Source organism: Zonotrichia leucophrys, chromosome 15 (assembly GCF_028769735.1).
Source record: "Zonotrichia leucophrys gambelii isolate GWCS_2022_RI chromosome 15, RI_Zleu_2.0, whole genome shotgun sequence".
Lineage (NCBI taxonomy): Eukaryota > Metazoa > Chordata > Aves > Passeriformes > Passerellidae > Zonotrichia > Zonotrichia leucophrys.
The window spans coordinates 7,904,727-7,930,303 of record NC_088185.1 but is presented as its reverse complement, the minus strand read 5'-3'; the positions used below and the strand labels follow the sequence as shown (position 1 = coordinate 7,930,303).

Genomic DNA, 25,577 nt, shown 5'->3' with positions numbered 1-25,577 from the left:
TGATACCTCCTCTGAACAAACCACCAAGCTGTGAATATGCTGAGGGTTTGCTGTTGCCATGTCTCTTTAGAAACATGGAAAAACATGCAGAAAGTGCCTTGTAATCTTACACAAAGGGAAGTAACTGCTGATAGTGGTGAGATGCACACTCAGTGCTCGTGGTTTGGTTGGTTTGGTTTGCAAGGGAAATACTGAACCAACCATGGCAGAGTGGACAGTGGCAGTGACCTTGTTTTCATCAGAGCTTTGGGATAGTTTTCATTTTGCACTGAAAATCCAAAATTCTAAACCTGATGTTTCTACATCAGGTTTAGAAAAATCTGCTTTTGAATGTGCATGGATGATTTTGTTCTGTTTTCTGTTGGAATGAAATACTGTGAACTATCTCTTCTGAAGATTTATGTGGTGTGGAATCAATTAAATAAGCTGATTTTAGGAGGAGTATCTGGGATATAAGTCAAATTAGAACCTTAGCAGACAAAAGACTAAACCACACTGGAGGATGTGTTAATCCTATCACCACTCACAGCTCTCTGGTAGTGCTCTGCCTTCTCTCTAGGAAAGGGGAAGTGTTTCCTGCACACAGTTATGATTCCTGCTTTGCTGCTTGGGGATATGGTGGTTGTTTTCCAGGCTCTGGAGTAACAGTGATGATGTTGCTGACCTGTCCTTTGCTGTCCTGGTGGGTTTTTGCTGCCCCTTGAGGAGCCTTAAGCACAGGGCAGGAGTTGGGCACCTCATCCAGGGCTGTGTGGAGGCTGGGCCTTGCAGGGCTGGGCCTTGCAGGGCTGGGCTTTGCAGGGCTGAGCTTTGCAGGCTGAGCTGTGCTGATCTGGGGCTGTGCTGCTGCTGCAGGGGCAGCTTTGCCCTCCATGCCTCTGCTCTGTCACTCCCTCCTCTGGGGCCTGCACAGCTGGAGCATTTGCTGTGTTGGAAAGCTGGTGTAGCTAAAGAGTGACTTCATAAAAAAATAAAATTGAAATGATGGACACAAAGCCCTGTGAGTGCTGGTGCTGACACAGGAAGGGAATAGGACTGTGCAGGTAAAAGCTTCTTCTGTTCCTGCTTCAACTTGGAGCTGCTTTAGTTCTCTGAACTGACACAAAGGCACTGCTCCAGCAAAAAAAGTGAGAAAGGGCAGGGATGTGAGGCATAAAAGGGAAGATGAACCACAGCCCCTCCTTTGAATTCACTGAGACCTTAGGTTGGCTCATGTTGCTGAGCTCTTACAATTTTAGCCCAAAATTCATTCCCACAGGAATTTATATACAGAGGAGAAAAATAGTGGTATTTAATATTGTGATATTTTATCGAAAGCAGTTGGTGCCTTTGGAATTAATTTATTTCACAGATGCCAAGGGGCCTTTAAACGTAGTGAAGTTTGTTAAATTTGGCATCAGTGCTATCAAAGGAAATACTGGCAGTGGAGAACCAGTAAACCTCTAAAATAAGGAAGGGAAGTGGGAAGGGAAGAAGTAGATAAAGTGAGATGTAAGAGCTTTCTATTTTCTGAAGACCAACTTGAAGTGGCAAAAAACAGAGTAGGCATATGTGGTGGTTTGAAGTCAGTGTTGTACAGCTAAAGGTATAGAAAGAAAAATACATGTTAGAAGAGAGTGAGAGAATTGATTTTTTTCCAAACAACTAAGATTAATCAAAGCACCATAAAATTAAATAACATCTTTACCCAAACAATACAGAACCTTGGGTGAAATAGCCAGTATTTTTCTAATGCCAGTATTAAGGTGTAGTTCTAGAACTGCTGCTCTTCATGGTTCTGTTTAGTAGGTGCTAACAAAACACAAATCATCTGGTCTGCCACACCCAGGATTATGAATTGACTGAGCTTCTGGCAAAAGTAATTAATTTAACAGACTCCATTTTGCATGACTAGCTGTTCGTTTTCAAAATCCTAGGAGTGACTAAGGAATTATACTATTAAGTAATTATTATGTGCATAGTAAGTAGCTTGAAATTTAATTTTTTGCAAGGATCCATCAAATACTACTTTTCAAATTCTGAAAAATAAAATTGTGCCTTTGTAACCTATTAGAGCCTAGAATGGTTTGAGTTGGAAGGGACCTTAAGGATGAAGTAGAGGCAGCCCCTGCAGGGACACCTTCCAGGATGCTCCAAGCCCTCTCCAGCCTGGTCTGGGACACCTGCAGGGATGGGGCACCCACAGCTGCTCTGGGGAACCTGTGCCTGTGTCTCACCAGTGCTAATTAGATTCATTTGAGCAGGTACAATGAAATGAAATGAAAGCAAATCTTAGGAAGTTATGAAAGTGCCTTAAGAATTTATGGTGTGAAGGGCAGAAACCTGCAGTAGATCAGATCTGAGTAAAATCACTTCAGAGTAATTATTCACCTTTGTCATGGGAGGAAGGAGTTGGCGTAATTGCAGCAGGAAGCTTTGCTGTCAGAATAGGTTTGGATTGTTGAAAGGAAGGTGCCTGAAGCAGCAGGGGCAGAGGGGGAGGCAGTGCTGGTCCAGTTTGACCCAGAAAGCCTCAGAGGTTCACTGAAAGCACAGTGGGGTCTGCAGCTCCAGTCCGTGCTATGAACCTCTGATACAATAAAGGGCACTGATTCAGAAATCATATTTCCTTTCTCCCTTGCAGGTTTTTTATTTGTTTGTTGTTTTTTAAAGAATGTAATAGTGAGATACCTCCGTTTTCATGGATTGCTGACTTTCCTCCATGGCAGGGGTTAGTCTGTAAAATTAAATGTTTAATGGAGGAAAGTAGAAGTGTTTTAAGATGCCCCTGTTTCTGTAGTTTATTTCCTGAATTCTCAGCTGACAAACCTGAGAAATGCTTTGTTATTGAGAACCTCTTCTAGAGAAAGCTGAGAATTCAAAATGAAACTGTGACATGGGTTGTCTTTTTATAAATAGGTTTCTTGAAACATGGCAAATATATCCCAATATAAGTAGGCACTTGTTCCTTCTAAAACCAGGTGCTGATTTTGTAAATTAGTGCTAATAAAAAGTCTAATGAATAATACACTTGTCTTCAAAATATTATGAATAAATGGAGGACAGTAACAAATATTTCTAGTAAACGTAGGTGTTTACAGTTGGCTACAAAAAATACATTCAACAATGTAAAAATGACACATTACTCAGTGTCCTCAAATAGTCTTTGACTATTTTTGTCCTTTTTCCAGTCTTTTCTCTTTATTAAAAAAGTACACTACAGCTGCTCCCTGTGGTTCAATCCTGTAGAAGAAGAAAGTAATTATTCTGAAGAATCTGCAAAGGTTAAAATCTGATTATTAAAAAACCAGCTCCAAACAAAATACCCAAAACCCTCTGCAAATCTGCACTTTTGCAACCACCTTCCCCATCCCCAACAATTGTAGCGAACAGTCTGTTAGGGTGGTTGTTACTGTGTCATGATATTGCATTATTGTATTTACAGGAGTCTTAAAAATAAGTTTAAGCTATTTGCATTGTAACTTGATAAATGTCAGCGTGTTGTGGAAATGTCCATGATTGAGCTAAATGTGGACTGAATGAAAAAATTAAAGATCTCTGTAGATCAGCTTGCTTGCTGGGAATTATTTTTGCCTTCCCTATTCTGTGAGTAAGCTGAATTACCCAATATTTCACAAAGATTCTTATCTCTGGATATGCCCTTGGAATCATGTTTCCACAGCAACACAAAGCTACTGATAAAAAAAAATCCCTTTTAAACTTCAAATCAGTCTTTTATTTAGAGTTGTAATTAGGATGTTTGCCGGTAGCATTGTGCATTTTGTGTGTGTGTGCTGAGAGCAGCCTGTAAAACAGGCACGAGGTGAATAATCCTGGAAATGTTGGGAGAACATCCCCGGTGGGGGAAGGAGCAGGGAGTTGTTGTTGGTGTGCAGGACCAGCCCCGTGTGGGACGCAGGCACTGCCGGGGCTGGCTCCGCTCCCGCAGCGTGCTCTCACTTGTTCAGCTCTGCCCCGGTGAAACACGCGGGGAATAGCAATGGGCGAGGAACGTGCGGCCGGCATTGTGGGCAGGAGGGGCTGAGCTCGGCCCTGGGCCACACGTGCCTGGGGAGAGCTTCCCTTGCCCTTCCCTTGCCCGCAGTTCGGGCATTGCGGCCCGGGCAGCGCTGTGGGCTCGGGGCCGCGGGGCCGCTCTGGTCACTGCTCCTGGAAGCAGCCCCGCCCTGCGCTTCTGCTTAAAAAGGAAGTTGGTACCAGACAGCAGAAGGATAAAAACTGGCTTTAGAAGTTATGTGGTGCAACTTCTTGGGTTATAAATGCTCATTTGTTTATTTTGTTTTACTTAGTCAAAACTTTGTTATGTATTTACAAGATACTTAAAATCGGGAATGATAAACTCTGCTGCTGGGACTTGTATTGATTTTCACACGATGTTGCAAAAGTATCTAAATAACGGTGCCATTGCAGGTGCTTGAAATAGGAATAATGTTGTGGCTACAACAGTTGGACAGTTGCAAAATCTATATTTAAATTTATCACATTACAGATAAATAGCACTCACAGTTCAATGGTTGCTTCAGCTTGTGAGACTGCACATGATTGGGGTGGAAATAAATCCTTCCTTCTAAATATTGAAAGTGTTGGTGTCTAGATTCATCATAATGGGACAGTTCTGTGGGTGATGATCAGTACATGTGCTTAACGATTAGAAGCTAAAAGCAATAAACTGGCACTCCAAGAGTTCTTAATAAGAGACCTGTTATTCCCACTTTACAGATTTTTTTCTTCTCTGGGAAAAAAGTCAAGATAATAGAAAGTATTGCTGACTTCAGATGTCCCAGTTAACTGCTTCGTTGCAAATATAACCAGCTGTTGTTTGGTTTAGTAGAAGCTGTCAGCCCAGACAAAGAGGTTACACTGTGCACACTGGGACAGCGCTGCCAGAATGCAAATAATCTAAATTTAGGATGTGCTGTGGAGCTGATCCCGGTCGGACTGCAGGGGGAGCACGGGCGATCGGAGTTGCACATGAGCTCGGTAATTGCGGCTGCAGCCCGCGGGGACGAGCCGGGCACCGGGGCCTGCATTGCTCCTTCAGGGCGGTTTTGTTTGCACACTCCGAGCAGCACATTTCTGCAGCAGAGCTCTGGGACGAGTGTGTCGGTCTGCTGCTGGCGGCAGGCAGTGAACCGTGGGATGGAGGGAACGCTTGGGAGTGGCTCAGTCTGCCCTACAAAGGACCCAGCTCTGGGAGTGAAGGGGTTTCCTGCATCGTCAGTCACTTATTTCCATAGGGCTTCATGGGAGGGCTCTGGCTGTAGCCTGACACTCCAGTTCCACTAAAGTTCAGTCTAATGTGCAGCTTTGACACTTTCCTATAGCACGTGTCAAATCGAGAAAGCAGTTTTGAAGGGTCACAGAGTTTACTTAAGCAATATGTGCTTTAAGGGCTGTGGCTGAGAATGTGAAATGGTGTTAACTAGGTAATACAGATGCTCAGTGTACCTGCATTATGCATGACATTTAAAATATTATGCACCAGCAAGTGTACGTGACTGCTTGTATGATTAGCTTCTTGCTCATAGAAGTTGAGATAATCTCTTGGATGTTTAATCAACTTACAGAAAGGCTTATATTTCAAAAAATGTGACATCAGAAATAAATCCAGTGTCCCTTTTAATTTTTCAACTAGATAATATTTCAGTTGTGATCCCCTCAGCTGAGGCAATGGAAGCTTAGCTGTGCAAGAGATGACTGTATGGAGAAGGTACCCTGGAAACTGATTGCATCTTGATTCCAGATATGCAGCTTTTTTCCTCAGTCAACCAGGTGTATTATAGTTGAACCATCAGAAAGCAAAATCAGCCATCCTTTTCATTAGCCATCATTTATGACAGCATAAACCTTTTGCTAAGTAATGCTTAGGCCTGTAGGTGAAACACTACAAGAGAGGAAATCTTGGTATGTTTAATTGATGAAATCATGTTCATTTAATCTGTACAAGGAAAGATAACGTATTTTCCATCAATAAGCAACCCTTGCAAAGCATTAACTGATTTATCAAATATTTTAAGAGACTGGGAGCTTTTATTTAAGCAGCATCAATGGGTAAATATTGGCATTTTGCCTTTTTGTACTCTGCATAGCTGCTGTTGTCCAGTCCTTTGAAAGGAAGTAAGATTCTGCATTGTGGCAGAAAAAATGCTCAGGTCAGTACAGAGGAGGAGGCAGGAGGTTTGTTTATAATGATGAAATGGCCCATAGGATTCTTTCATTTCTTTCCCAAATCCAGGTTGTTCGTGCTTCAGAGTTATTTCTGGTTTTGTTTTCTGCTTGTGACAGACCTCACTGGTCTATTGTAAACACCACAGGTGATGAGCTAAGAAAATTACTGGAGCCCAAGTGCTCTTGGAGGCGATGCCAAGTTCCACTTACAGCACTTGGTTATTATCTATTTCGGGACTGAGGAACTGCTAATGTGTTATCTATACATATGCAGCGCAGCAGTTGTAATGAACACTTGCTCAGCATGTGGCATTTCAAAGCTCCCCACGGAGCATTTGAGTTCAGTGTTTCTAGAGGCAAATAAATGGTACAGGTCAGGGTTGGGGATGCAGGCAGGTCAAAGGGATTGAGTGGGAAAACTGTGCAAAAAGGATGTTACAGTTACAGGTGTAACTGCATGTACTGTATGAAGATCTTCCTGATGACCCTAATTGACTGAATTATATGCCCATTTGAATAATGAAAGTGAGAAATTTTAAACAGTTTTGCATCCAGTGATGACAGTACCATCTCAAAAACACCCTGTTACACCATAGTTCTGCTGAGTTGTCAAAGAGCCTTGATGTGGTCAGGCATTTGAATTCCTCTAAGTTCTCCTTTTTTAATTGGATTTTTGCATGTTATTCTGCTTTACCTGGTCACCAGGCACCTGGACATCTCAGCAGAGAAAGGCAAATTCAAAGTGTATCAAAGAAAGTTCTGGGACTCAATTGTAGGAAACTGGTAGGATGTAAAGCCTCCTCAGCTAGTATGGTTCTTTTTTTATATTAAATAGTTGAGGCTAACAGAAATGTATGGAATGTAGGCTTGATTATTTTTTAATTTCCTAATAATTCAGTAGCAGGCTTGAGTAGGGACAAGAATCATGCAAACACATCTAAATTTTAATTAATTAAATTAACATATACTTATACAGTAGAGGTTATGATAATGAGATGCTTTGTCATTTTTATGAACAAGACCATAGAAAACATACTAAAACTTGTTAGGATTCATAGTCCAGAATTTAGAAAATCAGGTATGATATTTAGAAAATCAAGTCTCAGCTTTTACTGAGACTTTCAGTTAGGCTCAGGCTGTGATACTCTTCATGAATGCATGGGCATGTTGAACAGAGATGCTGTTTGTTGAGCCTGTTTGTTGGTGTAGCTGGGAATGGAGTTCTGGGCTCCTGGAAGGAGCCATGGAGATGTAGGAGGCAGTGAGTTCCTCACCATGGCTCAGTCACTGGGATCCCCACTGTGCTGCTGCCTGCTCCCACCCCATCTGTGTACCTGGTACAGCTTTCCTCAGACTCTGCCTACCTTTGGAATTGCCCTTGGCAAGGTGTCACAAATTCTCCATCCCTTTTGTTCTTCCATGTCTGTTGTGGAGGTGCTGACAGTGTAGATTGAGGGAAGCATGAAAGATTGTGACAACTGCTCTTACTTGTGGGTCTGGACACAGGATGTGGTATTCTGCTGCTCAAGAGATGATTTCTGAAGGGTTTTCTGCACCCCACAGTGAATGGGTTAACTCTGGATGAACTTTCTCAAACTTCTGATGATTGCAGCATGTAGAGAAAACCTCAGGCTTGGTTGTTGCACAGGCTCATAAAGAGGACAGATACAAATTCCTTTTCCTTTGTGCAGGAGCCACGAATCAGAGACTGCAAGTCAGCTGGGAAAGCCAGTGGGTAGAGACCCAAATAGGCTGGGGAAAGAACAACAGTGCTTTGTCAGTTCACCAAACTAAAAGATCTGTCACTGTCACCTCTACCCATTTGATAAAAATAAATGTAAACAAAATGCACCACCCCTGGGTTAAATGAATTCACATTCTTTCTTTTTGAATTTAATTAATCTTCTTTGTAATTGATGTTATTGATTCTCTTCTAGTTCTGCTTATGATAACGTCAACAAAGTTCGAGTTGCTATAAAGAAAATCAGTCCCTTTGAGCACCAGACATACTGCCAGAGAACTCTGAGAGAGATCAAGATCCTGCTGCGCTTCAGGCATGAGAATATTATTGGAATAAATGACATTATCAGAGCTCCAACTATTGAACAGATGAAAGATGTGTATCCTTTCAAAGTGTTTTTGGCATCATTAGTAATGGTTGCCTCCTCTCTTTTGATTGTTTCTTCCCCTTCATGCTCTTCCTTCCCAAATATTAATAAAAGTTGGCTTCTATTATTGTAAATCAAAAGGAAAGTTAATAGTATTTGATCAGTTTGTAGTTTTGATGTAGATGAGCACTAGTTTAATTCTTTCTTTTCCAGGAAAAAAGAATAATTTCAATCTTCCAAGGCAAAGAACTCAACATTCTAGAGAAGAATTAGTTTAGTCACATCATTCTAAAGCTATATTTGCTCTTAGTAGAGCTGCTGTTACAACTGGTTGCTTTGATGAGAAAGTCAAATGTCCAGACTCTGCTATAATTGTCTCAAATGTTCTTGAATTACTCGGGAAGAAAATTGTACTCAACTCATTCCTCTTGAAGCAAAAAAAGACCAAAAAAGCCCCTTCTTTTAATTTTCATTGCAATCTTATTAAAAAAATAATCTGAATGAGTATATTCAGATTTAATTTTGGTAAGAGAAGGACTATTGTGGTCAATGTAGCATAATAAATATATATAGAGTAGAGAAGAACAGCTGAATTTTTAAAGTGAGGAGATGGTAGGGAAAATTGATCAGAAATTATGAGATCTTCTACATTCCTGCTTTTATGCAATTGCAAACAAGTATCTTGGAAGCTTATTACTCATTAACCAAAAACCACCCTTTGTTTCTTGGCAAGCAGGATAGGAATCAGATGAAATTGAGATTCCAATAAAGTCAAGCTCTGCTATGAAGAAATAGAGGTTTATGATGATTAATTTGAGAGGATGACATGCTGGTGCCTTTTTATTCTATAAAGGGCTGCATCATGTATCAGGATTGATTGGATTCCAAGCTTCTAAAGCAAGAATCAGCTACACAAAATCATAATTGTCATCAAACATCCAAATAAGAGAGAAAATATGTTCTAGAGGTTTCCTTGGGTACTGTATGTTGATACCTGATATGACACCAAGTTTTTTTGCTGCCTTACATCTAATACCCCACAGATACATTGTGCAAGATCTTATGGAGACAGATCTTTACAAGCTCCTAAAGACTCAACACCTCAGCAATGACCACATTTGTTACTTCCTTTACCAGATTCTGAGAGGGTTAAAATATATCCACTCAGCCAATGTGCTTCACCGTGACCTCAAACCTTCCAACCTGCTGCTTAACACCACGTGTGATCTCAAGGTGAGCTGAAATTTCTTACAGATTTTCCTGCCATGGTTTTCATAAACAAACTGCTGTAACCATGAATGTGAGGTTTTTACTGGGTATCAATGTGATTTTTGTCCTGGAAAGATTGCCAAAACATTATTTGGTTAGATAAAATAATTATCAAGATTTGAGTGACTAAGAATCTGTTAGACTGCTGTAATGAGTGCATCACTGTTTCCATCTGGAGGCTGACTTGGAAACAGCCTCTTTGAAAGCTGGGTGAAAATACTGATCTGAAGCAGCATCATGTTTACCTCAAAACTCAGAACTGTGTATGTTTCAAGATTTGGTTTCTCTGTTTACACTGCTAATGTTTTGTTGTTGGAAAAGGACTTCATATTAGTGGGCAGCTAAAGCAGCATGTGAGATTCAGTGCTGATTAAATGCATGGCAATTACTTAGGGAGGGAATGTTCCTAATTTGCATTTCCAGTGATCAGCTCTGTACTCGTTAATACTACAGAAGGATGAGCTTAGAGCTGTTATGATTCTTGGAAAATGTCAGCTCAATGCTTAGTGGCATTCAGTAAAGCAAACCAAGTGTGAAGAAACAGAACAGAAATAGAGAATAAAACTGAAAACATGCCATTCTCTACCTTTCAGTTGGTTTTGAGTCTGTGATTGTAGTTATTACATTTCTCCCAGTGATATGAGGAGAGCAGGATTGCAAAGTACTGCTCTCCATAACACAAAGAGCTGTTTAGCCTGGGAGATGCTGCATGAGGAGCAGAGGGATCCAGTAGGATTTGCCAACATTGATACATTGTCAGTGGCACAGGGACAGTGACTGGGGAGCAGCTGTGCTCACTCTCTGTACCTGCTGAAAAGGCTGGGAGGGAGGAGGGAGCAGGGGAAGTTTACTTGCAGCATTGTTAAGCTGTGGAATTTGGTATCACAGAGCACTCTAGATACTGCAGTTTTTAAAAAAAAAACACCAAGCAAGTTAGCAGAAAAACCCTCATTGAGTGCTCCCTGTGGTTTAGAGTCCCACAGTGGCAGATCCATGGAAGATGAGAGAGGCATTGGAATTTGTTTCCCTTTTCAGTGTATATATAAATATAACGTATATATTTCATGTATTTGCTGCTGGCCACTGATGGAGTTGCTGAGTTACAGTGCTTGATGCCAGGTGGTACAACTGTGTTTGTTGAATGCTGTGTTGCTCCTTATTACCCTTTGATTTTTAGTGTAGCTCTAACTTTCTCAATAAGCAAACCACAAAATAAAAATACCCTCTTCAAAGTGTGAGCCAGTTGTGGGCTGTACAGGTTTGTCACAATTCCAAGAGTGTCACACAATCCCTTGCTCTTTTTATGCTGGTCCATTCTAAAGACTGCCTACATGCTCAATTCTGCCTATATAATGAACACTCACAATTATTAAATGACCAAGAATTGTTACTTCCTACAGCAGGCATGAAAAGGTGATGAGAGGGATTTTTTTAAAGGAAAACTGCAAGTTAGTGTTTGTTTCATGATTTTACCAGTTACTCAGGAGATGCAACTGTTTGAACCACCATCTTATCAGTAACAATTAAACTTAATTTTTCTGTTTCCTTTTATACAAATGCACAGAGGTACAGGCTACTCAACAATACAACTGCAGATATTTCAGTACATTAGTAGTACTGTTGGTGTCATTTCATTTACTTAGTAAATGGTTGCATGTACATGATCCTCCTAAATCTTCCCATCTGCTTGATAGCTTCATCCAATTTTAAGCCATCTCTGTTTAAAAAACCCTGATACTGGTTGCAAGAACATTGTTTCCAAGAAGTGGAAGCTAAATATATAGATAGGATGCTGGTTTTATTCATTATTTTAAAATTTATTAAGCAGGGAAGTAATTTCTTCTGTCTCAGTAGCATCTGTTCTGTCTCTCCAAGGCATGAAGTACTGACTGACATACCTGAGTCTTTCATTATGTAGTTTTTTATTCTCTGCTATGACTTAGTGAAAATGCCAAGAAAATTGGCCTGTTATTATATTGCTCTCAGATTATTTATTTTTTTATTGTTTTCATTCACGTGGAGAAGCCTAAAAAGCAACTCCTGGTGCTTTGCCTGCTGTGCATCATCATTTGCACAGGCCCAGTGTCCCCAGAGCCCCTGAGCAGGGCAGCTGCTCTCTGGGTGTCCTTGGGCACAGGGGGAGAGGCTGGGGCTGCCCTGCCCAGCTGCAGCCAGGGCTGTGCCTCCCTGGCACCCCGTGCTGTCCCCCTGTGCTGTCCCCCTGTGCTGTCACCCCTGCCAGCTCTGCAGCCAAAACCTTCCTTGCAGCTTCAACCTTGAAGTCTTTCTCACTAATGGTGTTTCTGCTTTTCTGCTTAACCCGTTTCTGCTCCAGTCAGCAGGGGCTTTTTGTCATTTTAATGATCTCTCTTTGTCATTATTCTTCCTTTCCATCCCATGAGCATTTTTCTACTTGAGTTGAGAGATTCAGAGGCATCTTCTGTAATTCAGTTCTTGCTTTTCACTGTGGACCAGAGAATGTCTTTCTTCTTTTGTTTTAATGTGACAAACCCTAGTGCTTTGCTTTTGTGTAATGCTGAAATTCTGCACAAGTCCCTTTGCCTGTAATCTTATCTAGCTTTCTCGAGGTTAGGAGGAGGAGATTACAACAGTTTTGCCTGCTGCATAATTATTTTCTGAAGTCTCTAAGCTGTCCTCTACAGTTTGTTCGTTTCTGTCTTTAGAGGAGGCTCTTCTGATTATTCGTACTGAGTCTCTTTATGTAAGCTAATTGCACACAAGGCAGCTGCTCTGTTCCTGTAGCCTGGCAGAACCTTGCCTTGCTTTAGAAAGGTTCTTTTTGGGGTTGTTTTCTAAGGATCCAAGGAGCTGGGTTTATTTTTTTAATATGTAGCTAAAGTAATGGCATCCAGCTTGGCTTATGGCATTCACCATTGCCTTTTCTTCAGACCCTCTGTGGCACAGTCAGCTGCTGAGTCCTGTCCTTCAGATACAGCTTTCAGTCAGCTGAAGGATTTCTTCCCTAACTGATCTGTCAGTTATTTCTCTGACAGGGTGTCCCTACAGGAAAGTTAAGAAATATCTGCCAGGGCAAAGGGAGGTTTCTGTGGTTGTGGTAGGATTTTCCATTACTGACTTTATTGACTGCAGCCTATTTTCACTTCACGTTTTCAATATAATCACTGTACACAATTAACTATCTAAGAGTAAATATTATAAAGCAAATGTAGCAGAGGAACCTCCCACTGTTTGCCACTCCTACATTTGATGCCTGGTTTTCCTGATAGTATGTATTCTTTCATGGAAATACACTTTGTCTGGCAATCATAACCTGGTGATTTTTTGGGGGGGAAGCAGAAGCTTGTGAATGTGTCTAATGTGCCACTGAACAACCTTGCCATTGACCTTTGGGATGGTAAGAAAGGAGCAGCTGCTCTGCTCTGCAGCAGTCTGTCTTCACATTTTCAATTTTCCTAATTTCTCTCTAGACACTGAATAGCTCTGAAAACCATGGAGCCTCCTTACCAGAGCATAACTAAAACCACCTTTTACTTTTTGCTGAACTCACTAGTCTAAATTGGTGTTTGTTTTTCTTTTCATAGTTAGATAAAACTGTTTTCCTTATAAGGGGTTGAGAAATATTTTCTTGCTTGTGTTTTGTTTTTTGGGATTTTTTTTTTGTCTTTTAGGCTTATGCTTCCTTCAACAGCCCATAATCTCTCCAGCCTACCATTATCTCATGATTGGATAGGTTGTTTCTTCTGCAAAGATGCAGTTATGATGATAGCTTTTGTAAAATAGGGTGTTGAGCTTGGTTGCATATGTGTTGGTTGCTAATTAGGTTTTCTGTAAGTCTTAATTGCTATTCTTTTTGTTTTCTGGTGAGTTTCTGAGAGGTTGGAGCAGTGTATCTTTGCCTGTTTGCCAAAGGTGCTGTAAGCAAGCCTGTAGTGGAACATAAATTGTGAACTGTTTCTTATTTATTCTTACTGGCCTCTGAATGGCAGTTGGATGTTCTTTGTAATTGATCCAAAACATTTTTCTTCACCTTTGTGCAATAACTTTTCTAAAAGCATAGGTTGCCATCTCTGCATTTGTGGGTGTTACATTGATTGGGGAATGGTGAATCAGTAATGTTATAGTGCTGGAATTCTGTGTCTAATGGGCCTTTTTTTCCTTTTTACTTCTCTCAAACCAGATTTGTGACTTTGGATTGGCTCGCGTTGCAGATCCCGACCATGATCACACAGGATTCCTGACAGAGTATGTGGCCACACGTTGGTACAGGGCTCCTGAAATCATGCTGAATTCTAAGGTAAGGCCACAGGGAGCTGCTGGGGTGCTGCTGTTGCTGCTTTTTCCCTTGTGAGTTCCAACTGTGCTTGGAACAGCGAGCCCTTGTGTGTTTGTAGGATCAGAACGCACGCACAGTCTTGGGGAGGAGTGGGCATGGTTTCCAGTAGAGCTGCTGGCTTGAAATAAATTGTGATTCCAGAATCAATTACTGGGTACTAGAACTGAGAAATCACGTGCTCAGCTTCCCACACCTCCAGTTCCTTGCCAGTCATGAGACTGCTTCCATCACCTGCTGTGCCACTGAGCAGGACAGGAGTGCTGGAATGAGCATTCCGCTGCTGCCTCCATCGAGGCTGCAAATGTTGCCTTAATGTCATCTTGACATCTTAATTTAGGTTTAGAATGTATGATGAGGGTGAATCTGATTCTGAATGAAGGCATGAGACACATAAAAAATGTGTCAGTCTTAATTGCATTCCTATAGTCTCCATGCAATCATTCCTTTGGTTTTTGTGTATTTGGAATTACTGTTGTGTTCTGTGGCTGTTTAAGGTGCATCCAGTCCTTGTGTGGGTGGTGGGTGTCCTTCAGAACCCCTGTGTTCACTCCCCCAGCCAGACACCTGCTAGCAAAGCACCTGGGTGGCACCTGGAGCTGTGTTTGACATTCTGGGACAGCTGTTGTTCCTGTGGGATTTACAGCTTTTCCCGTTGGTGTGTTTGTTTTGGTGTGTCAGTGGCGTGTCCAAGCACTTTAAGAAAATAGACATCTGACCATTTGAGGGTGTATTCCTCCAGCTTCTTGTGTTTTAAACTCACATCTTGTATTTTAAACCCTCAATGAGGCCATAGCTCTGGGCTATCCACATCTAGTTATCAAAGGCATCACAACAAATATATTTTGTGTTTGTAAGAGGGTGGTCAGGTTAAAAACTCCTGACTTAATGTGTGATTCCTTTTATGCTTCTGGCACTTTGAACCCAAATGGTGAAGGGATGGCATCCTGAGGAGCTGGAGCCCAGTGGCTGTGGGGGCAGTGGGACAGAGGCTGCCCAGGCAGGTGGGGCTCTGTCACTGACTGGAGTCACTGCTGTGACATGCCCAGGTTGGCCATGCATGGGGATATCCCAGTGTTGCACCCCAGGGACTGCTGTGCTCTCCTCCTGCCTGCACAGGGTGCTGTGCAGAGCAGCCAAGCAGCAGCCATGGGTTTGGCCATTTCCCCTTTGCCAAAGCCTCATCCTGGAGTGCAGCTTAGATCCCCTCAGGGACAGCTCTTTCACACATGTTCAGCTCTCTGTCAAGGGCTGTGCAATTCAGAATACCTGGTTTCCAAAATGTTTTAGTTTAAATTGGTTATAGAATTAGGGAATCTCAACAATTTGCAGTTGGTAACAGATTTAGCTAAACTTAAAAAATCCTTCTTGAAAACTGTCTCTTGGAGACTTCAGTTCTTGCTACCCCTTCAAAGTAGTGTTTTGATATATGGTTCTTAATTATTTCATTTGTACAGAAAAACCAAACAGTATGAGCAAGCACGACTCATCTAACAAAGAAAAAGATGATTTGTGTGCACTTGCACAGTTTGCTAAAGTAACATGTTGCTGCTATTATACAACAATTTGACAAAAATGTGTTTCTGCTTCCCTTGCAGGGTTACACCAAGTCTATTGACATCTGGTCAGTGGGCTGCATTCTGGCAGAGATGCTCTCCAACAGACCCATCTTCCCAGGAAAACACTACCTTGACCAACTTAACCATATCCTTGGTAAGCTTGATGGAAAAGCAGCATTCCCACATCCATCTGTCTCTCCATCCTTTCTGCCAGCTGGGCTGGCCTTTCTCCAGTGGGTCACTGCAGGGTGTGTGTCTGCTCTCCCCTCTTGTGCTTTGTGCAGCAATTGCTACAGGTAACCATTGTTCTGGGGACAACTGGAGAATACTTAGCAATTTATTTACTACATCAGCAGACATATTTTTAAAACAAAATTTAAAAAAATAAATTAAAAGCTCATATATATTATTAGGTCCAGGTCAAATTTTTAAAAATTTCTTTAGGTACACCATTTACTGGGATCTTTCTAAGAGATTACAGATCATTAGAAAAGTCAGATCTATTTATTTATTTAACAAATGGTTTTTAGTAAATGTTTCTAAAAACTACTCAGGTGTTCTCTATCCTTAAAACATTTGGTCTGAAATCCCCTTCCCAGCAGTTTTAATACTGAGTTTTAGCAGATATGATACAGCTGTGTTAATGTGATTTTCACAGAATGCATTTCTTTGTATTCATATATTGTTTGTATTCATATTTTTAGGTATACTTGGATCCCCTTCCCAAGAAGATTTGAATTGTATAATAAATTTAAAGGCCAGAAACTACCTGCTTTCTCTACCACACAAAAATAAGGTACCATGGAACAGGCTGTTTCCAAACGCTGACCCCAAAGGTATTTTATACTCTATTACATTGTATCAAAGTAATGGCAGGAGGGGAGGTTCTATAACCTAAGAATTTATCTTTATATTGGAAATAGAACATGCAGGTGCCTCAAAATAGCACTGTAAATCTAATATAAAATCATCAACCAGCACAAAGCCCTCACACTAGTTTATCTTTCTAATGCAATTTTAGTAACTCTAAGATTACCTGTTGTGGAGTTTGCTCTTTAACTGACTTGTGAGATCCAAACTCTTGTCACTGCCCTTGGAAGCACAGTTCATTATTCAAGTGCTGATCATCAGCACTGGATTTCAACACTGGCATCAAACAAGTCTTGAACTTTGTTTCTAACACCAGGTGGGAGGCAGCTGCCTGCTGCTGCCCTGGGTAGAGTTCTGCAGACTGTGAGTCAGTTGTGGATTAAACAGGGTCTCCTCAGTGGGTGGGATCCTTAGGTACCATGAAAGCTTAAAATTTAATGGGTTAAAAAATTCAGTGAGGATGTGTGGAGCAAAAGTTATAAAAGCAAGGAATATAATAATTGCTAACCTTTCTTAACAAGGCTTTAGTAAAGGGTAAATATGATTTTTTTTTGCTAGATAGCTATTAATTTACCTTTTATACTCAACTTTGTGCAGTTTAAGGATGGTTGTGTTCACAGTGCAGTGCTCTTTTACCTGCTCTAGCACAATTCCTAAGTCACTTCTTTTTTAACTGATATGATAATTTACTCTTAGTGGATATGATCAGGTACTGAATTACCATGTAAAAGCTGATTTCTGCAGATGGAACTGTATGGAGCTGATTATCCCTGTCATTGAGGAAAACAGCAGTGATTTATTCTGCTTTTCTAGCAGTGCTCATCAGTGTGAGAATCCTCCCTGTGGGCTTTGACAGCTCAGATGGCAGCAGTGCTGGTACCTCAGCTGAGGGGGAGTGTGCCACTGGTGCAGTGACACCCCCAGGGCAGCTGTGCCAGGGCAGCTGTGCCAGGGCAGCTTTCAGGAGCTGGCTGGCACTCAGGGCAGGGCCAGCACTGTGCCCTGTGCCCGCCTGGGGCTGAGTGAGGGAACCACAGCAAAGCACAGAGTGATGGATCCAGTGCTGGTTCCAGTGCTGGTTCCAGTGATGGATCCAGTGATGGATCCAGTGATGGATCCAGTGATGGTTCCAGTGCAGGCCTGAGGCTTTTGGAGCTGGGTCTCCTGTGCAGTGCTGGGTGTGCACAGGCCCGGAGGAGCTCCCTGCAGTGTGGGGAGATGGTGGTGGTGCCTCCTCCCTCCCCAGGCTGTGCCATGACCTGAGGTCACAGCTGTGCTTCTCTTCCTGCTGCAAAGCTGCAGCTGCTGCGCTGCGTCGAGAAGCCTCTGTTAAAATTCTGGTTCATAAATGATGTGGTGAGGAAAAGAAGTGTGATGGAATTTAGGATACTGCAGGTATCTTAGGGCTTCTTGCTCCTAGAATCAGGTTTTTCTCTTCTTGGAAAAGGGAAATGTGTTACAGGCACAGTAGCTGACCAACTGCAGTAGCACTGATTTGTGATGTCTGTCCAGAGTTTCACCAGACCTCACTCTGTCTTACTGGGTCTTCAGGTTCTTTACGGATTCTTTCTAAGTTGTCTTCAACAGACTTTGCCTGAATATAAATGTATTTGCATCTTCTCTGGAGAGTATCTTCTGTGCTGCTGGTTGTGCCAGAATATTTCACTGTGATGATCTAGAACTCCTAATGACTTCTGGATGATATTTTCATCTGTAAACAGCCAAGATCTCTTTTAAGAATAAGAACATATTCATAATTATTTATTACAGAAAAGCTCCATCTTTGTTTGGATTTTGGCACAAAAATCCAAAGCATTTTTCTGAGAGAAGAAAAAGTCTCATCTATTTAATTTCTGTAGTAGTTCAAGCCAGATTGTCCTGTAGGATTTGCTGTGTTTCTTGCCTTGCATCCCTTCTGGGGCTGAAGGGCTTGGGCAGGGTCTGTGCTGGAGCAGGGGGTGCCCAGGGCAGCAGCCCAGGAGTGCTGAGAGGGGCAGGCACGGCCTCTGCCCAAGGTACAGCTCCAGCAGGGCTGCTCTGCCATCTGCACACACCTTGGGCACTGGGTGTTGTCTGGGTAAGGTCAAGGTCTGTGACACTTTTTTGGAGTGTGTATTAAATCCTTGCTCACTTTTTTTCCTCTTAGCGCTTGATTTGTTGGATAAAATGTTGACCTTTAATCCCCATAAGCGGATTGAAGTGGAGCAAGCTTTAGCCCATCCATATCTGGAGCAGTATTACGATCCAAGTGATGAGGTAAAGACATTGTCAAAATGTAAACATTGATAAAATGATCCAGCTGATTATTTTCTACTTTAGTTCAAGGGTAATATTTCTACTGCACTAACGGAGTTGAAGAACAAATTGCATCAATTTATGACAATTTGTATTTCTCACTTCAGTACAACACTCCGGAGATGCCACTCAATAAATAGATACTAAAGTGTCCTCCCTCTCCAGAAAATGGAGCCTCTCAGCTCATGTGAGGCCTGGTTTCATGGTGTCTGAGGTAAAGGAGGAAAGTGGCTGAGTTTGCCATCAGATTATGCTTTATAAACCTGAACTGGAACTGGCTGTAGTTTAGGTACAGTTCTGAGGAGATTTCTGGCTCATTATTGTGAAGAAAGAGGGGAGGAGGAAATAACCTAGTTTCCCTTAAGGGCCAGATATGTTTATTCCAATTAAAAAAAATGTTTAAGATATTTTTTTTCTTCAAGTAGATACTGAGTTAAGAGCCTCAAATAAATATTTCAACTTGTAGTTTGGATTTGACCAGCTACTTACTGAGCTTGATGTAAAATTTGGGAAACTAATACCTAAAGCACACATAGGAGTAACAGGGGAGTTCTGCCTTGAAGACTGCTCAGTGTTAGATATTTTTGTGAAGAACATTTGCAGACTTTTTCCCCATCCATGAAAGGACTGCATGAAATTGAACAGCATGGTGACATTAAAATAATCATATTTCTTTGTGTTATTAAGCCTGTAGCTGAAGCACCCTTCAAGTTTGATATGGAGTTGGATGACTTGCCGAAGGAAAAGCTGAAAGAATTGATTTTTGAGGAAACTGCAAGATTCCAGCCAGGATACCGATCTTAAATCATGCATAGGTAAAGTCCCAGCAGTAGGGGACACTCGGGCAGGGGGGACATTTGAGACTTTGGTGCTGCTGCTGAAATGTGGGACTTGCCTTGCCCAGTCCAAGGACCTGACCTCAGTCCTGTCCTGTTTCTGTTTGCCCTCAGCAGGGAAGTGTCCACAGGGAATCCAGGCAGCTGTCCCAGGTGTTTACCTTAGTGTAGGTGCATTTAGGGAACAAGAATTGCATTTCAATAGTGCTGCTTAGAATAAAGGCAATGGTAATGCTTTGAAATGCAAATTTTATTTTAAAAAAACATTTTAGGGGGCAATGTTCTTCATATTTTACAGATACATAATTTTATCATGTGACTTCAAATGCTTTTTAAAAAAACCTCCTCCTAAATGTAATGTACAGAGGAGAAATCTCTTAAATTATTTTAAAGGAAAAAACCCATACAGAAAACTTAGCAGGACTTATCTTTAGTTTTAAGTAGCTCCCAAATAGTGTGAGTAAATAAGAATAGGTATTTAAATATCCATAAATTAATGATGATTAACCTTCCTAGCATTTTGAAAATCTGAAAGTTTAATTTAAGTTGAAATGTACTGATATTCACTGACTGACTTTTTTTTTTAAGTCAATGAACTTAACTGGTCTTCCTGTACCACAAGGCTTGCAAGTCTCAGGAGTTTCATACAAATTGGTCAAACATGGACTTGATTGGAGTACCTGTGAAACTTCTGTGATACTGATAGGGGAAAGTATCAAAGTTTTATGAGTGGAAAGGAAAAACAAGCCAAAGGCAACAGGCTGCCCTGGGTTTCCTGCTTTGTGCTCTCTGTGCTTTCCTCCCCCAGAGCAGCATTCTGCCATCACTGCTTTGTGTGGGCAGCTCCAGCAGGAAGGTGAAGTTTTGAGCCAGGGCACTTCCTTGCTGCCAGAAATCCACAGCTCTGCTGGCAGTGTGCAGCAGCTTTGTGGCTTTGCTATAAGCAAGAATTTTTCTGCACTAAAAATGTGATTTCAGTTTCTGCATTGCATATATCCTCAGGTTTTCATTTAATAATGAATTCATAGGAAAGAAAAAGAAACTGGGGGAAACTTTTAAAAGTTTTTCTTCATTAGGGTAACTGCTGTTGCCACTGGCTTGAATATTTAGATGTATAGAAGCTCACAAATGAACAAATTTCAATTTTTACAAATACTGCATTTTGTTTATTTAAGCTTGCTAGGTGATACTGGAACTGTTGTAATAATTGCAATGTAGGGAAGTCTGAGGTTCACACACTGGCTCTATGAGTTGGCATTGTTAATAGGGCAGACCTGGGACACAGTAACTGGCTGGTGTTCCTGTCCCACCCATGTTTTGTGTGTGAGAGCACAGCTGTGCATGCACACATGGTGTAAAAAGTTACAGGAATCTTTAGGAACAAGATGAAGCCTGTTCCTAATAGGCTGCAGTCTCAAGGAAGGGCAGTGAGTGGTTGCTGATGTGGTAAATCATGGTTTGTGATCCCTTGCTTGCCTCATTGCTCAGACCATACTTACCTAGGTTGTATTAGGGATTAAGGGATAAAAGGATTAGGGATAAAGATATCAGTGATCTGTTGCTAGCAGAAATTTCTGGTTTGATAAAAATGTTACCTTCAAATGCTACTATGCAGAGTTGAATTGGCCAGCACAATACTGCAATTGAAATATTGTACTTAGCTTGGAGAGGATATGCTGGTAATTTGTGTGAGTCATTTGTGGTCAGGATTGCCAGCTTTGCCATAGCACAAGAGTTTGAACAGAGCTGCTTGACATCCTAGCGAGGGCCAGTCCCCAGAGCTGGCTTCAAATGCACAGGGCCAACGTCCTGCTGTGCATTCCTGTTCTCCTGCACACCCCCTGCGCTCCATCAGCCAGCTCCTCTCACTGGGCTGCTTCTCGAGATTCAGTGTGTCCCCTGAGCTCTGGGGTTTGGAATTGAGAAGCAATATGAAAATAACAGATTTTTGGTTCAGACAAACAATGTATTTCATTGATTAGTTGTGTTTAATCTTCCTAATCTTTTGAAGAATTAATAGTTTAAAATGGAATGCCCTGAGATCCACTGTCTCTGAGTTCTTTTTTAACATCTGTGGATCCTGCTGGCTCTGGCTGATGGTAAACACAATGTGCACAGAGCACAGAAATAGGAAAAGGGTTTAAAAGGTGATGTTAAACTGAAATATGTCTCTGCTCTCTTGTAGGACAAGGACTTAAAGGACTGGGCATGCTCAAATGTTGCTGTTCCTCTTCCCAGTTCTTTATTGTTGGTCATGTCTTGTGGCCTCTCTCAGCTTATCCACTAACTCCTTTGAGCCATTCAGGAGGGCGGTTCCTGGTAGTTTTGGCTTTTCATGCTTTCAATGAATCTTTTAAGCCTGAAGAATTGTAATTGACACTCCTCTGCGTAATGCCCATTGTTGACCTGTTGCAGTACTGTACTGTACGTGCACCTACTGCTGCCCGTGTTTAACTGCTTGCTTTCTGGTTTGAAAGATGCAGTGGTTCCTTTCACTCCTGGATCAATGTCCAAGAAGAGAATCCATTGACCTGTAAGACGTTTACACCATGAACTGTTTTTCTGACTTTACTGAAGTCGCTGGCATTTTTTTTTAGAAAAGCTACTATTCAGGGCACTTTAAGTCAGTGACATCCCAGATTTTTTTTGCACGTCCTTTTTAAATACAAATGGTTGGTTAGCATCCAGCAGAGTGTACCATTATGCTATGGATTGCAGCATAAGTTGTGTTCATGTTAATCTTGCTTATGCACTTGTTTGGGTGTCCTGTGCTGTACATACAGGTATTCTATCCAGTGTAAGAGCTACATAGGAGCCCAACCTAACTGAATTCATCTAAGAAACATTTTTCCATGTATTGACAAAATCTGTACCTTTTTTTCCCCTGCTTTTCTTAAGAGAGATCATTTAAAGTTTACCCACGCTGGAGGCATAGTACTCCCAAAGTCCTACCGTGCAGTAGCGTTTGTGCAGCCTGTGCAAGGCAAGGTGGCAGCTGCAGCTGCTCTGTGCTCCCTGGGTGCTGGAAGGGTTAACACAGACCACGATGGCACCGTGACCCCACGGCCAGAGCTTTCCCTGGGCAAGGCAGCCGTATCTGGTGGCAAGCAAGAAATCAGAATATGATGTTAATTAACTCAGTCTGCATCCTGCATACCAATGAAATGCTTCAAATGAGGATTGATAGTTTTGACATTTGAATCTAATCACTAACATTCAGATTCTTGCAGAGAGGAACACTGCATCTTCAAATGAGAAAGTTTGATTTTACTTTTGCTCCTACAGCATGTCAGCATCTCAAGTTCATTTCTTGCAACCTACACTATGGTGATTTGTAATCAAGCCTCCATGAGCTCGTGACATGAAGTACTGTTCTGTTGTCAAGTACTATCAAACTTTTCTGATAATGCTGAGTTAGGACAACCAAACAAAGCTAGCACTAAATAACATTTAAAATTGTATACCTTTTAATGATCTTTTCAAGTATTTGTTACTGAAATTGTATAATGTGGAGTTTACTAGGTGTTATGTTCCAGTGCAGTGCCTCCTTTTCTTTCCCCACTGCTCTCTGTGGTGAGAAATTTGCCTTGTTTAAAATAATTACTGTGCCCTCGCATGACTGTTAAAGCTTTCTGTGCAAAGATGATTGTCTAAGTGCCACATGCCTATGATTGAGAAAAAAAATAATCTATTGTTACCTCTGAGTTGTGTTCAACTGAAATGCTATTCAACAAATAACTTAGGAAAAATAGTTCTATTTTTAGCTTTTCATATCTCTGCTGTCTTTTTCTCATTTTATTTTGGCAGCAGTGAAGAATGGATTGTATAAAGACTGCTTGCTAATATGAACAAAATGCACTTGTAATTCCTGGAAATAAATTTAAATCTTATATCTTCACATTAACATTAAGAATTAGTTTTTGGTTTCCTCTTGGGTAATGTCTTTGAATGGAAATCAGGTTCCATTGCTACTGTAGTACATAAGGATGCTGGCTGGTTAATAACTCCAGGCTTCCTCATACCATTTAGTCTGCTCTTCAGAGAAATCTAGAAAGCCATTAACTTAGACTCCACTAGATAAGGGTGCTTACAAGATTCCATTTCAATTTTTTTTTTCCTATAGTTTAAGTGTTAATCTGCCAAAACTAATTTTTAGTAAGCAAGGGTTCATCATTAAAGGGCATTTTCTATTAGGAAGTTCCTGTGGTACATAAATCTCTGACGTGGGGAACAAATTCGGAGCATTGTCAGGACACTGCACAAGTGATCATGGAATCGTGGTATGGAACCTATGCTAAAACATTTCTGTAGAAGAAATATGCACTTGACTGTTGATACCAGTGTAGAAATTTCTCTTGACCTTTCTACACATCTTTACCAAAATGCTTTTCTCACTCAGTTTCGAAAAGTTGAAATAGTTCTAGAATCTCTGCTACTTGCATGATCATCATTACAACAGGAATCATTTTTGGCACGGTTGGAAAGATGACTGTTACTGAAATTAGTTTGTAACACCTCCGTTTTAATTTATTAAGGAAGATCTTTGGCAGCTTACTTCACCCTTCTCTTTCCCAATTTTTTTTTAATACTGTCTTTAATTTGGGATGTTTGGGGAGGTGTAGACTTACCCTTGCATCCTCTCTGAGTGAGAAGCCGAGGATTTGCTTCACCTGATGTCTGGTGCTTTTGGGCTTTCTTCCTTAGCTACTTTTGCTGAATCCAATTGGCGTCCATCAGGATCCATAACCACATCCATCAACCTTTTACTGAATTCAGTAAACATTGTTGGGTTGAATTTGTTGATGCATCAAATGCTGAAGCACGAGGGGTTTTTTTTGGTCAGATTTTAAAAATAGTTTAAAGAAGGTGCCTCTAACAACACTGTGTTAGGTCAGTTATTTCATCATTTTACATTGGGTTCTTTTCTTTATGCAGTTTTTATATTTTAGAGCGGAGAACAGCAACTCTTAATCGAAGTAGCATGCATATTTCATGGTAAAGATGCTTTGGGAATAAGGAATGTAACAGTTCACTGTCAGAAACATTCCAACCTTACAGCTGAAGAAAAATATGCAAACACAAAATTCTCATGGATACTTTGGCAAACAAGCCTCTGCCTCTGCTGTCCTGCCTGTGGCCAGACTCTTCCTCACCCCTGTGACACCAGAGCTGGGCCGCGAGCGCCGGGAGCTTCCGGGAGTGCCAGTGGGGACAGAGCAAACCTGAGGAGCTGAGCAGGGCTTTCCTTGCAGAATGAGAGAGTGAAAAACCTGTTGTTGCTGCCCACTGTAATATGCTACAGTATATTTATACCATGTCAAAGTTGTTTGCTGAGCAACTGTACTATAGATTTAAACTTTATTAATATATATTTGCTTATGTTAGTGTAGTTTATATAGTCCTTGGTTATTGATAAATTTATTGTGTTGTTACAGCACAGTGATATGGTATAAATATAGGTCTATACATACACACCATATACTTATGAATTTGGTCCCTTGCATAGTACTTTTATATTTGTACAGCAATGTCTTCAAGCAATCCCAGATTTTAGGGGAAATATTTTTGTAAATGCAGTGGTTTAAACAAAAAAAGTCCAAACAATCCTTTTACTAAGTTTTAAATACATTTGTGGTTCAAAATGGTTTAGTTAACAATTGAAATCAAGACACTAAATTAGTGAAAAGTGCACATTAGTAAAGTGAAGCTTACAGTGGTTTTTGTAGCATGTGCTGTGATCAAACCAAGTGACACATCGGCAGAAATGTAAAAGTTGGACTACATGTGTAAATCTAGAACAAATTTTAAAGGTTGCAGCTGGTTTACTTACTATTGTTGCCTTTTCTCGTGTTGTATCAGTGTAGAGCACTCTTAAAATACTCAAACTGCTTTGTCTTTGCTTTGTACTGTTGGTGCCTTCTTAGTCATGTACCCCACAAGTCCTGCATAGCTAATTTAGTTAATGGTAAGTTTAAAATAAAAAAGCAAAGGAAGATTTTATAAAAAATAAATAAATCATTTTCTGTATGTTCTTATTCATTGTAACAATTAAACATTTATATTGTGACAGATTTGTGATTTGGTTAATCTGTATAGATCAATTGTAAGTAGCAAAGGTTTATATTTCGTCTTATTCTTTTGATGTTGTAAACGTTTGTGA

At 41.0% G+C, this 25,577-nt stretch overlaps 1 protein-coding gene across 1 annotated transcript in view; it reads left to right on the top strand.

Annotated features, from left to right (window-relative positions):
• MAPK1 (mitogen-activated protein kinase 1) overlaps positions 1 to 23,315 on the top strand; it is a 31,123-nt gene extending 7,808 nt beyond the window's left edge. The window contains exons 2-9 of the mRNA XM_064727142.1: positions 8,106 to 8,288; positions 9,320 to 9,509; positions 13,705 to 13,821; positions 15,456 to 15,570; positions 16,121 to 16,252; positions 18,433 to 18,542; positions 19,269 to 19,396; positions 21,603 to 23,315. Coding sequence (XP_064583212.1) covers positions 8,106 to 8,288; positions 9,320 to 9,509; positions 13,705 to 13,821; positions 15,456 to 15,570; positions 16,121 to 16,252; positions 18,433 to 18,542; positions 19,269 to 19,385 — 964 coding nt within the window. The 3' untranslated portion in view covers positions 19,386 to 19,396; positions 21,603 to 23,315. The remainder of the gene's footprint in view (positions 1 to 8,105; positions 8,289 to 9,319; positions 9,510 to 13,704; positions 13,822 to 15,455; positions 15,571 to 16,120; positions 16,253 to 18,432; positions 18,543 to 19,268; positions 19,397 to 21,602) is intronic.
• Positions 23,316 to 25,577: the final 2,262 nt, after the last annotated feature.